Source organism: Trachypithecus francoisi, unplaced genomic scaffold (assembly GCF_009764315.1).
Source record: "Trachypithecus francoisi isolate TF-2019V2 unplaced genomic scaffold, Tfra_2.0 Lachesis_group17, whole genome shotgun sequence".
In the NCBI taxonomy this organism is placed as follows: Eukaryota; Metazoa; Chordata; class Mammalia; order Primates; family Cercopithecidae; genus Trachypithecus; species Trachypithecus francoisi.
In genome coordinates this window covers 76949882-76962100 of record NW_022681462.1, presented here as the reverse complement: position 1 = coordinate 76962100, position 12219 = coordinate 76949882, and the positions used below count along the sequence as shown (strand labels likewise).

Sequence of the window (12219 nt, the reverse complement as noted above, 5' to 3'; positions counted from 1 at the left end):
TAGCAGTAGCTTTGGGATGCCACACCCCAGTCACTGAGGCCAAGCAGGGAACCCCACGGCTGATATTTATGGAGATGAGTACACTCCTGCGTTTGTGGGCCTCAAAGCCTCACCTCCCCTCCAAGGCCTGGCCCTGCCTGCCTCCTGCCAAACCATATTTCTTTGTGGCCTTCTTGTCCCATTCATTGTTCTAAAAGGGAGCTCAACCCTTTTGGCCTGTCCCTAAAGATGGCTGCATTTCCTGGTCAAGGCAGGAAAGGAGAGTGAGTGTAGTGGTTAGGAGCATGAACTCAAATCCAAGTGCCAGGTTCAAATCCTAGCCCTGTTACTATTTACTGAGTGCATCACCTGGGGCACATCGTTTAACCTTTATCTTCTCCTTCTTCAAATGGAATGATAATCTAGGTAATTTAAGGTACTGGTTAAATGGTTAACTTCTACAATGAATTTAATCGTCAGAACACCCTGTGAGATAGGTTTTCTTATTAGGTCCGTTTGATGAGGAAGAGCATAGTGCTGACATCATAGTATATGGGAAGGTGAAATGAGATAATCCATGGAAAATTTAGAATAACATCCAGCACATCGCAGGTACTCAGTCAGTTTGAATGATTACCCACCATGTTATGGAGGGAGGTACTGAGGTTCCCTGAGTTAAGTACCCCCTGAAGAGCATAGCCCTCAAGGTTAGAGGAAGCAAGTTGACTGGCCCCAGGCCATGAGATTCCCAGCTTCTCCCAGGAGGCCCTGAAGGAGAAGGTATTCTGAGAATGCAGGAAGTGCTAGCCAAGGGTACAGCTGTTAGGATTCACTCTCATCACAACCTCGGTGCCAGCTTTCAGAGGGATCCTCTGACCAGGGGAAATCCTGCCCTCACACTCCGATCATTGAGCTGGGATCTGGAGGGATGAGGGGCTTCCCAAGACAACCTGAAAGCCATCTGTGCCCTGTGTGGCGGGTGGCCTTTGGACAGGAGGGCTCCAACTCTCAGCGGATCAGCAGCTTCCTCCAGGGCTGGCTGCCGAGGCTCCCCCTTGGGGACGGAGCCCATAGCAACCTGACTTTAACTACCATGGAACCGCAGAGTAAATTCACAGCTCAGAACGCTGCTCAAAGGCACAAATGGGATGTTGATGTGTGGGAGGAAGCCCTAGCGAGCCTCCCTGGCCACCACCCCTCTGTGCAGACCAGGCCTGCTGCTGCAGTCCACCTGCGCTGGCCCACCTTAGGGAGTCGCAGGATGGGCAGAGAGCGAGGGCACGGGCCCTGGAGATGTGGCCTCTGGTACTAGCTCTGCCCTGTCAGCCTGTGGGGCCTTATCAGCTCGCTGGGCAGTGGTTTCCTCAGGGTAGAAGACAGTTGAAGAATGAAGGATTTGGTCAGACTGATGTGCGTGTGGATTCCAGCTCTGTTACTAGCTGTTTAACTTTGAGAAGCCATGTAACCCTTCTAATCCTCAGTTTCCTCAGTGCCTGCCTATCTATAGGGCTCCTGTGAGAACCAAAGGAGATGCTGTTGTCAAAACATTTAGCATAATGTGTGACATGTGGAAAGGCTATGGAATGTCAGCAGTTATTTCAGTCAAATGAAAAGCTGGGTCCAGAGCAGGTTACCAACACTGGCTGGACCTAGAATCAGCTGGGTAACTTGGAGAAGAAGCAGTGTCCAGGGCTCTACTCCTGATAGAGCAGTGAGGACCTCTGGGAGTGGGGCCCAGACACCAAGAGCTAAAGCCCCACAGGGGGCTGGGATGTGCAGCAGGCTGAGGACCACCCACTAGGAGATCTCCAAGTTTCCCAACTTAACAGTCTCTGTTTTAACATCTCTGTTCCTGAGGGCCTCCTGGCTCTTCCCTCTGTGCATAACTACAGGCCCCCAAGGTTTAAAGCAGGAGGGGGATTCTCAGCGCTTGGGGAGAGCCCACCCCAAGGGCCTGTATTTGTTGGGCAACATCTCTTAGCTCCTGTCCATCAAGGTCTTGGAGGACACCCCAGGGCCCTCCTCTGGCCGGTCCCAACCCAAGGTAGTTCTGAGCTCCTTTCTTCAGCCTGGTCTCATGATGCTTGGCTCAAAGCTGTTCTGAGCTCCTGGAGGGCTGGCTGGTTCTTAGACGTTCCGTGTGCCTCTGCTCTTGGCTTCTAAAGAGGACCATGGAGAGGGGGAGGGGACTTTGGGCTCTCACCGCGCAGACCTGGAGAAGAGCAGAGAGTCACCTACCTTCCCGGGCCACAGCCAGAAGGTCAGAGGAATAGTCCGCTCACCATCCCCCTGTCCTTTCAGGAGTGGCCACCAATGAGGGACAGAGCTGTGTGGGTGTGAGTGACACAGATGGGCACCACCCAGAAGTGCATCCTTCAGGCAGCAGATCAGGGAACAGACTTTTAGAACAGGAGGCACCTGTTCTATCACATTGTCTAGCCTCTTAAAGGGAACGGAGGATGGGGCCCAGAGAGGGGAGAGGACCTGCCTGAGGCTGCACAGTGAGTGAACAGGACCAGATCTTGGACCTCTGGCCCCCTCCTGGCCCACACTAAAGGACAGAAAGAGAATATGTTAAAAACCATTCCATAAAAATAAACAAACCCCCTTCCTCTTCTTCGCCTGTCTGGTTGGGATAATGTGTAAACTCTCCTACTGCCATTTGTCTTCCATCTAGGAAGAATTGAAATAGTTGAAAGTTATTTGTAAAATTGTAAATGGTCAGCAATGTGGCCGTTAAATTAGCCAGTAATAACCCATATAATGGAATTCTACATTGTCATTAGGAGGAATAGAATAGATCTGTCCTGCTCTGTCCTAAACATATTAAGCATAAAAAGAAACACGTGCATTGATAATATCCATGTAATCATCACAGGATCTGTACATTCCTGCTTGTGCACATTACAACATCCTTCATGGTTACAAAGCATGCACGCATTGTGGGGACGGGTGTGTGTGTGTGGGTGTTGGGTGCGGAAGGAAGGTATTGACACATAAAAGGTAACTTTTTGACACCTATTTAGGTAGTACAGGTAAAAAACCAAACACATATTTAAAAACATAGCACAATTATAATCTCTATCTGGGAATCCCACCATATACTATTACATTTGTAATGAAATTGCCTAATACCCAAGGGCACAAGGGAGGACTCGTTTGTTGAACATATCTGTTTTTGCCAGGTGCTATACGAGGCATTTTGAATGTAGTCTCTTCTTTGATAGTTGGAATTAAATGGATAATGACAAGAAAGCTAGAATGAAAGGTGTGCAGGTTGCTTCTATGCTAAAAAATAAGATCAGGTGGCTGGGCGCAGTGGCTCATGCCTGTAATCCCAGTACTTTGGGATAGGCCAAAGCAGGTGGATCACCTGAGGTCAGAAGTTCAGGACCAGCCTGGCCAACATGGGGAAACCCCATCTCTACTAAAAATACAAAAAAATTAGCCAAGCATGGTGGCAGGCACCTGTAATTCTAGCTACTCCGGAGGCTGAGGCAGGTGACTCATTTGAACCTGGGAGGTGTAGGTTGTAGTGAGCTGAGAACACACCACTGCACTCCAGCCTGGGCAACAGAGTGACACTCCATCTCAACAAAATAAATAAATAAGATCATAAATGTGTAGATCTGTGTGAACACTTAATAACATAGTACTTGTGTGCATGGGACATTTCTGGAAGGATACAGGATACAAAATACAGATACTAGAGGTGTAGGATAGGATGGAGATTCATTATTCTTTCTTTTCCTTCCTTCCTTCCTTCCTTCCTTCCTTTCTTTCTTTCTTTCCCTTCCTTCCTTCCTTCCTTCCTTCCTTTCTTTTTTTGAGATAGAGTTTCGCTCTTGTTGCCCAGGCTGTAGTGCAATAGCATGATCTTGGCTCACTGCGACCTCTGCCTCCTGGGTTCAAATGATTCTCCTGCCTCTGCTTCCCTAGTAGCTGGGATTACAAGCTTCTGCCACCACGCCCAACTAATTTTTGTATTTTTAGTAGAGACGGGGTTTCACCATGTTGGCCAGGCTGGTCTTGAACTCCTGACCTTATGATCCGCCTGCCTCGGCCTCCCAAAGTGCTGAGATTACAGGCGTGGGCCACCATGCCCGGCCAGAGATTCATTTTTCATAGTGGACCTTTTATATTGTTTGTATTTTGTATCACATATGAGCTATTTTTATATTAAAGAACCAGTGAAATAAAGACCTATGAAAAGCCAGCAGAGTCAATGGAAAGTTTAGTTCTAACCATGCCTTTGTGTGGGTGCTTCAGCAGATTACCTTCAGTTATGGAGTCTGTAATACTCTGTGTAAGAATCATTTCAATCCATGCTTTGTTTCTGAGCCTAAACCTTGCTCCTTCCACCCCCGCCCACCAGCCCCCAACTGATTGAGAAAGGGAAAAAGATAAGGACCAGAAAACAGAATATTTTAAGTTCAGCTGAAATTTCACCTGCTCTGCAAAGTTCTTTGGACTCATTATCTAACAGGCATTTCTCCCGGCCATGAGATCCTGCTGCTGTGGCTCTGCCCTCCCCTGTGACTCGCATGTTGTCTGCCTTATAGTAGACATGCTGTGTTGGTCTTTGAGCAAAATGCCTGCATTAGGACTGTGCTCCTTCTTGCTAGGTACCTGCTGGAACAGGACTTCCCAGGCATGAGGATTGGGCCCGAGCCCACCACAGACTCCTTCATTGCGGTGATGCAGGGAGACATGGAGGGGATCATCCCTGGGAACGCCCTGGTGGTGGATCCCAAGAAACCCTTCAGGAAACTCAACGCCTTTGGCAATGCCTTCTTGAACAGGTGAGCATGGAGTGGAACACAACACTTTCGGGTGCTCTCTTTTCTTATTCTTGGAGTATGGGGGGTGAAAGAACAATAGGCAGGGTCTTGGGAGGCTTGGTGCCTAGAGTCTCCTGTCAATCTTTCCTTACCTAGATTGTCCCTTGCTTGCTGAGAGTGTAACTGAGTCAGTTGTGAGATGCAGCAGCTGCAAATGCTGGGCTGATTCCTCCTTATCAGGGAGCAAGGAAGGATACAGCATTGACTTAGGTCACACTCCCCTACCCTGCACCTACCCCTAGTAAAAGTGGAGGAGGATGCTCCATATAGTTCCCAGCATTTGCCTAAACGTGCAGTGGCTGGGATTTGCATCCAATTGGAAGGAGGCAGACGAAGGTTCTTTTCTGTTCACGGATATTGTTTCTACCTGGTGGGAAGAACCCGGACTTCAGAGGAAAGCCTTGGGTTTGAGCACTGACTCTTCTACTAAATTAAATGAGCTTGCACAGGTCACCTCTCTTCCCCCAGAACAAGTTCAGCCTTGCAGATACCAAGATCATCATGATGATTTGAATGGAGAAAGCTCCAGGAATGCTTGGCAAACTAATCTGGGCCTTCGCATTAATTATTCTGTTTAACCAGAATGCAGGCTGATCCCCTGCTCACACTTATTACACTTATAAATCCAGTTTCATATGTGCGTGGTAAATACTTTGAAAATAATTTTAAAACTACTTTTTCTACTTGGAGGTGTTTAGAGTAGAGGTAATGAATACGGGCTTTGCCTTCAGATAGACCTGGGTTCAAATCCTGCCTAATACTGTGGCTCTTGAACAAGTTACAAAACTTCTTTGTTTCTTATTTTTCCCATCTGTAAAATAGGATAGTAGGAGTTAAAGGAGAAATAAGTGGGACAGTGAACAGAAAACACTTCGTGCCTGGCACATAGTAACCAACAGGTTAGTTAGTGATAGTGATATGTCTTGTTTCATTTGATTCCTGAATTGTTTAGTGAATGGAATAGGCATCTGCTGTGGCCATTTTTCAGTTGTGGAAGGTGAGGCTCATTGCCCAAAGGATTCTTGATGTCTCCTATTCCAAATATATATATATATATATATATTTTTTTTTTTGGTGAGACGGAGTTTCACTCTTGTTGCCCAAGCTGGAGTGCAATGGCGTGATCTCGGCTCATTGCAACCTCTGCCTCCCAGATTCAAGCAATTCTCCCGCCTCAGCCTCCCGAGTAGCTGGGATTACAGGCATGTGCCACCATGCCTGACTAATTTTGTTTTTTTTTTTTTTTTTTTAATAGAGACAGGGTTTCTCCATATTGGTCAGGCTGGTCTCAAACTCCCAACCTCAGGTGATCCACCTGCCTTGGCCTCCCAAAGTGCTGGGATTACAGGTGTGAGCCACCGTGCCCAGCCCCAAATAATATTTTTTATAAACCTATGAACTTGTTTCTGACCTTTCTTACAGTGGCATGGAGTCAATAACAGTCTGAGACAGGGACAGGGAAACAACCACATGAATGAAATGTGGAATTGTGAGTGGCCAAGGTGTGCACCCAGAGTAGGGAGCAAAGGAAGGGCCATGCTGAGAAATCTCAGGAACTTGGCCTGGCAGAGAGGCCCAGGCATGGGGTTTGGTTTATGTCGGGAATGAAGCTAAGGTCCGTTTAGGAAGAATGAGGAGGTCGTGGTGGTAAGGTGCAGTGGGGCAGGCGTCCTGGAGTCCAGGGGTGTCTCTCATACCTGGAACTGAGTAAAGAGGTCCTGGATGCCCAAAATGCTAAAATGCAGAAATGGAGGGGGTGGGATGAGCATGATTTAGGAGAATGAATCGCCAGAGCTGAAGAGAAGCAGGGATATCTGAGCAAGGGGGTAGGCAATGAATTTGATTTTGGACAGGTTGAGTTTGCAATGCTGGTGAGTCAGCTGAGGAGCATTGTCCTATCTGAAGGCAGAGAGGAGGAGCTAGACCCCAGGGGAGAGGAGGGAAAAGCCAGGGAGAAACAAGAGGAAACTGGGCTCATCACAAAAGAGGAGTACAGGTTTAGTGAATAATGCCGTTTTGGGATAATTGTGCTTATAATGATATCGTGTATTGTATTATATGTAATAGCGTATAGCCTATTATGATAACAGAATTTAAGAGATTGCCATCAGATGCTGGGTGTATTCCTGAAAGCTGAGCACCCTTATGTCATTAATCAAACCCAGCAAGTCTCATTAACTCCATTGTTAAATTTATTGAAACCAGGAGGTGTGGGTGAGGTCGGGTGGGGGTGGTTTACTTTAAGTAAAGACACCTCTTTGAATATTATTATCTTCATCTAGAAAGTCATAAAATGTAAATTGCCATAATCTAATCCTGCAAATGTTGTGTGAAGAAAATTTGAGAGAGAAAGGAAAAAATATAATTCTTTAGAGTGGTTACTTTTTTTTTTTTTTTGAGATGAGGTCTTGCTCTGTTGCCCAGGCTGAAGTGCAGTGGCGTGATCTCAGCTCACTGTAGCCTCCGCCTCCTGGGTTCAAGCAATTTGCCCACCTCAGCCTCCTGAATAGCTGGGGTTACAGGCATGTGCCACCACGCCCGGCTAATTTTTGTACTTTTAATAGAGACAGGGTTTCACCATGTTGGCCAGGCTGGTCACGAACTCCAGGCCTCAAGTGATCCACCCACCTTGGCCTCCCAAAGTGCTGGGTTTACAGGTGTGAGCCTGTAACCGGCTTACAGTGGTTCCATTTAGGAAGTGGAATTGAGCAGGGCAGAAAGATGGAGAAGAAGAACACCGTCCTATTTCATTTTATGCCTTGCTGGACCATATTTTGGTTGTTTTTTGTTTGTTTGTTTGTTTGTTTGTTACCATGTGCATGTATTTTACAAAAAAAAAAGTATAAAGAAAATATGTAGGAAGGTGTTGTGAAACAAGTAACATGCACATAAAAGGTGATACTATTAAGGGGTCAGGAATCTCTCTCTATAATTGTGATTTCAATGAATAAAATGAAGGTGACCCAGGCAAGATCCTGCATTTCCAGAGTGACCTCGTGTCTGGCCTGGAGAGCAGACATTGACAAGGAAAGAAATGTGGCCACAGGAGGGCCTGTGTCTCCTGCCTCCCTCCCAGGTGCCTTGCTAAGGGATAGAATTCATGTTTTATTTCAACAGACACCAGGCCCCTAGCGGCCTTGGGGTCTGTTTTGTGGGGGAGTATAAGGCTGATCCAGTCCAGTGGACACAGGCTTGGAGAGAGCCAGTGAAAACCCAGGCAAGAGGAAGAGCAGGGCTGACGAGGCCTTTGTGGGAAAGTTGCCATTGGACCCTGACGTTAATGAGTGAAGTGACACCAAAAATGTAAAAAAAAGAGGACATTCCCAGCAGAAAATACTGAAGAGAGAAAGAGAGAGAAAATACGCATCGCCACAGAAGAATGATGAAAGAATGTGGCTCACTGCAGGCACCTATGAAATCATGAGGTTCTGAGATTTTCTCCAGGAGCACGCAGCAGCTAAAGTGGTGGATGTTTAGGTTGGCTGGGGGTCTGCCAGCCATGCCCATTGAAACGACAGCAGGGATGATGGGAGCCCTCTTGCATGTGCCACCGGCTTCACTGCAGTCCGCACAAGGTGCTGCACCTTTTAGATTTCCAGGTTCTTGTCTCTGCGCTGCTGACTGGTCTTATTTCACACCCCTTGTTTGCTCCCCTTCCCTCGTTTCTCTTGAATAACACCTGACTGCTATCCTAATAGAGATGTTTGGCCTTTAGATGTCCAGATAAATGTTCCTGGGTGGCTCCCATTCTTCAAGGCCAGCTCCAGTGCCTACTCCTCCAGGAAGCCCTCCCTGGAAGCCATTTCTTCTGCCTTGAATTTTCCAAACACTTCATCTGACTTCTCTCAGGGTGCTGGTCCCATTGCACTGTGTATTCTGGTTGTCCATGTGTAGGCCTCCTGTCCTGCACCAGGCTGTGCTCCTTGGAGACAGGGATCGAGGTCTGGACATCTTAGTGTCCCCCACAGCAGGATTGGCAAGCATGAACCATGGCTGCCTCACAATCATCCAGGGAGCTTCCTCAAAGCATAGATCCTGAGTGAGATCTACTTTTGGGGCTGGGATTCTGGCCTGCCTCCTGGGAGTCTGCATTTTAAGCCAGCCAGGCTTGTAATCCTCTGGCCATGGCACCCAGCCTGCTATCTTGCACAGAGTAGGGCTTCAGTTACTGTTGAATGATACTCTATGTACAAATGAGGACATCTACAGGGAAGCACAGCCACTTTGCCCACGAGGATCAAATCAGAAGGAGGATCCTCAGACCCTGACTCTGTTCAGGGATGGCTTGGGACAGATCCTTGAAGTCCCTCCTGCCCTGCTAATCCCTAGGGGCTCATATGAAGACCAGGCAGGGTGTCTTCTCATTTACTATCTAAAAATGCTGAGGTTCCTAGAAAGGGCCAAGCTAAGTGGAGTTACTCAAGGAAGAGAGATAGCTGACCAAGGACAAACTAAGGACTTGGGGCCATAAGAATTAGACCCAGGCTTTGATCACACATGAAGATGGGATGTTGCTATGGAATAGCCCTGCTGGTCACAAAGCATTTTACCAAACACACCCGGGTGCAGGGCACTCTAACACTGGATGTGGGGAGAGGCAGGAGAACTGGGGTTCAGCCCTGGGTCAGCTGTCAGCCACGCCCTGAACTGGGCAAGCCCATGGTGAACTGAACGTTTCAGGATGCACCTGCAGCTCACCTGAGAGAGACAAGACAGGTAGTTGGAGTCATGGGGCTGGGTCACAAAAGGCGGGCAAGTACTCACCCAGGTTTCCTCTGCCCATGCAGGTTCGTGTGTGCCCAGCTACCCAACCCTGTGCTGGAGAGCATCAGCGTCATCGACACACCAGGGATCCTCTCCGGGGAGAAGCAGAGGATCAGCCGGGGTAAGCAGCCTGCCTGAGGGGTGTTGGCTATGGGCGCCATGGTTCTGGCATGTTCACTCTCTTACATACCAGAAGAGAAGCACCCAGGGCTATGCTGTACCTTGGCGAACCAGCACTTCTCCTGTGCTGTATGGGATCGTTTTACCTGGGGCAGTCCTAGGCAAGGGTCAGGAGAGGAATTCAGGTCCGCTGTAGCTCAGGAGACAGCTGGCCTCAGTCTTCTCATCTGTAAAATGAAGACATCAATATCAGCCTCACCTCATTGGGTTTATTCATGCTACAAGAGGCACCTTCTATGGCCCTGACCCTGGCTTGCTTCTTAAGTTCCTGGGGAGCTTGCAGCTCTGCAGGGCAGTCAAAGGCATACAGAGAAATTCAGCTCAATGGTGTCAGTGATCTGGGTCATAAGAGGAGGGAATCAGGTAGTGAAAGCACTTCAAAAACTGTTCACTCCAGAAAAACATGGGGTAATTGCTCATTAAAGGAGGTCGCCTGGTGTGGTGGTTAGAAGACAGAACTCTGGAGTCAGGCTGGCAGGGTTCTAAGCCTGCCTCTGCCACTTCCAGCACAGTGATCTTCAGCAGGTTTCTTTATTTCAGTTACTTTATCAGAAAAATGGTGTGGGGTGGCGGGTGCAGGTGGGGTGGGAATAGTACTATCCATCTTGTAGAATTGTTTGAAGATTAAAAGAAATGCTTTAGATGAAAAGCCTCTTCTGGCTGGCACATAGCAAGCACCTAGTAACCATGAGGTATTATAGATCATCATCATCATCATCGTTGTTTTCTTTTTTTTTTTTTTTGAAACAGAGTCTCACTCTGTTGTCAGGCTGGAGTGCAGTGGTGCAATCTCGGCTCACCATAACCTCTGCCTCCTGGGTTCAAGCGATTCTCCTGTCTCAGCCTCCCGAGTAGCTGGGATTACAGGCATGCACCACCACACACCAGCTAATTTTTTGTATTTTTAGTAGAGATGGAATTTTACCATGTTGGCCAGAATGGTCTCAATCTGACCTTGCGATCCGCCCACCTTGGCCTCCCAAAGTGCTGGGATTACAGTCGGGAACCACCGCACCCGGCCTGTTTTCTTTTTTCTAACTCTGAAATGCTAGGCAGATGCTGTCAAAAGCTAAAAACAACTGCTCTGGGCCCCCACCCCCAGCCTGTCCTGCCACAGTTTGCTGAGTGTCCTGCATAGCCCCCTACCCTTTCTGTGCCATGTGTTGTATCTCCGACAAGAAAATCAGATGATGCCACATCCACCCCAATATTGGAGCTAGTTGCCAGGGCTGGAGCCACATCAGCACTCGGAAGTCAGACTCTGGGTAAGGGAGGATTTTGAACCGCTGGGGATCTCTGGGAAGCAGCTAGAACTCTTGCCTGAATGGACCTAGGTAGGTGACTGTCTGCATGTGCCTTTACCCTCTGTGCTCTGTGGCTCCGGCTGGGACACAGATCCACCCTGCCATGTCTGTGCCACCATAGTGGGTCCCAGAATCCTTTGCTCTTTCTGCAAGAGCATGGCCTGCCCAGGCCAGCACTGTTCACCTCAGACCCCTCAGAGGAGAGGTCACAGCCTCATGGTGTGACAGGCCAGTGCTCCTGCAGCTGTGTATTGACGAGGCCCAAGTGGTGCAGGCCCTTGGCCCAGGTGCAGGCCACTAGTGCCAGACCTGGGCTTCTGTCCAGTGCCCTTGTGAGCTGCCTTGGTGTCCTCTCTGCAGAGAGCAGCTCTTTTCTGATGAGGGCAGGCATGTGATGCAGGGCCAGGCTCAGCTCTTTGGGGCTACACTATGGCTGTGTGTGAGCTACCAAGCCTGCCCTGGCTGGGAGTGCAGAGGGAAGACAGTGAGAGAAGCTGTCCAGGTCAGCAGTCTGCTCAAGGGCCAGGTTAACCCCAGTCAGCCCTCCAGGGAAGACACAGCCTGGAGTCCTCATCCTGTCGCAGGTGGGAGGGAGAGGGGAGGCTGAACATCCTGAGCAGGAAAGCCCTGCCCTCCCTCCTCACCACCTCTTGCTTTGCTTAGGAGGTGAGACCTAGGAAGAAGAGGGGAAATGAAGCAGCTGAGTCAGGAGGTACTTGGGAAACTGTATTAGCAGTTCCTGTAATTAGTGGCCTGTGAATTCTGGGATATCACAGTGTACCCTGGGAAGGGGGTCTTAGAAGACTTGATCCCCTGGCTCCCTATCTTTGGGCTGTATGGGAGAGGTGATAGGGAGCTGGAACCCCTGGCCTGGGAAAATAGGGATGTCTGAGCCTCCCTCCTTCCAGCCCGCACGCACACTGTAAGCACCTGGCTCCCTGTTCAGGGCCCTGTGGAGGGACAGCACGGGTGGTTTCTCTGTCTTGCTTTGGTTTGTTTCCCTGAGCACCCCCCTGCTCCTAACCCACCTATTCCCATCTCCAAGTGGTTCATCTGGGGTTCACCCGCGTTTAGGACTGAAAGGGATTTGCTGTTTCACTCAGGCAGCTCAGGACTCCTCCAGGAAGGCTGAGGAAAGCCATCCCTTCCCA

The 12219-nt window shown here is 48.9% G+C and overlaps 1 protein-coding gene across 1 annotated transcript in view; it reads left to right on the top strand.

The window, feature by feature from the left end:
- EHD3 (EH domain containing 3) overlaps positions 1-12219 on the top strand; it is a 34434-nt gene that overhangs the window by 6906 nt on the left and 15309 nt on the right. The window contains exons 2-3 of the mRNA XM_033176131.1: positions 4605-4781; positions 9608-9705. Coding sequence (XP_033032022.1) covers positions 4605-4781; positions 9608-9705 — 275 coding nt within the window. The remainder of the gene's footprint in view (positions 1-4604; positions 4782-9607; positions 9706-12219) is intronic.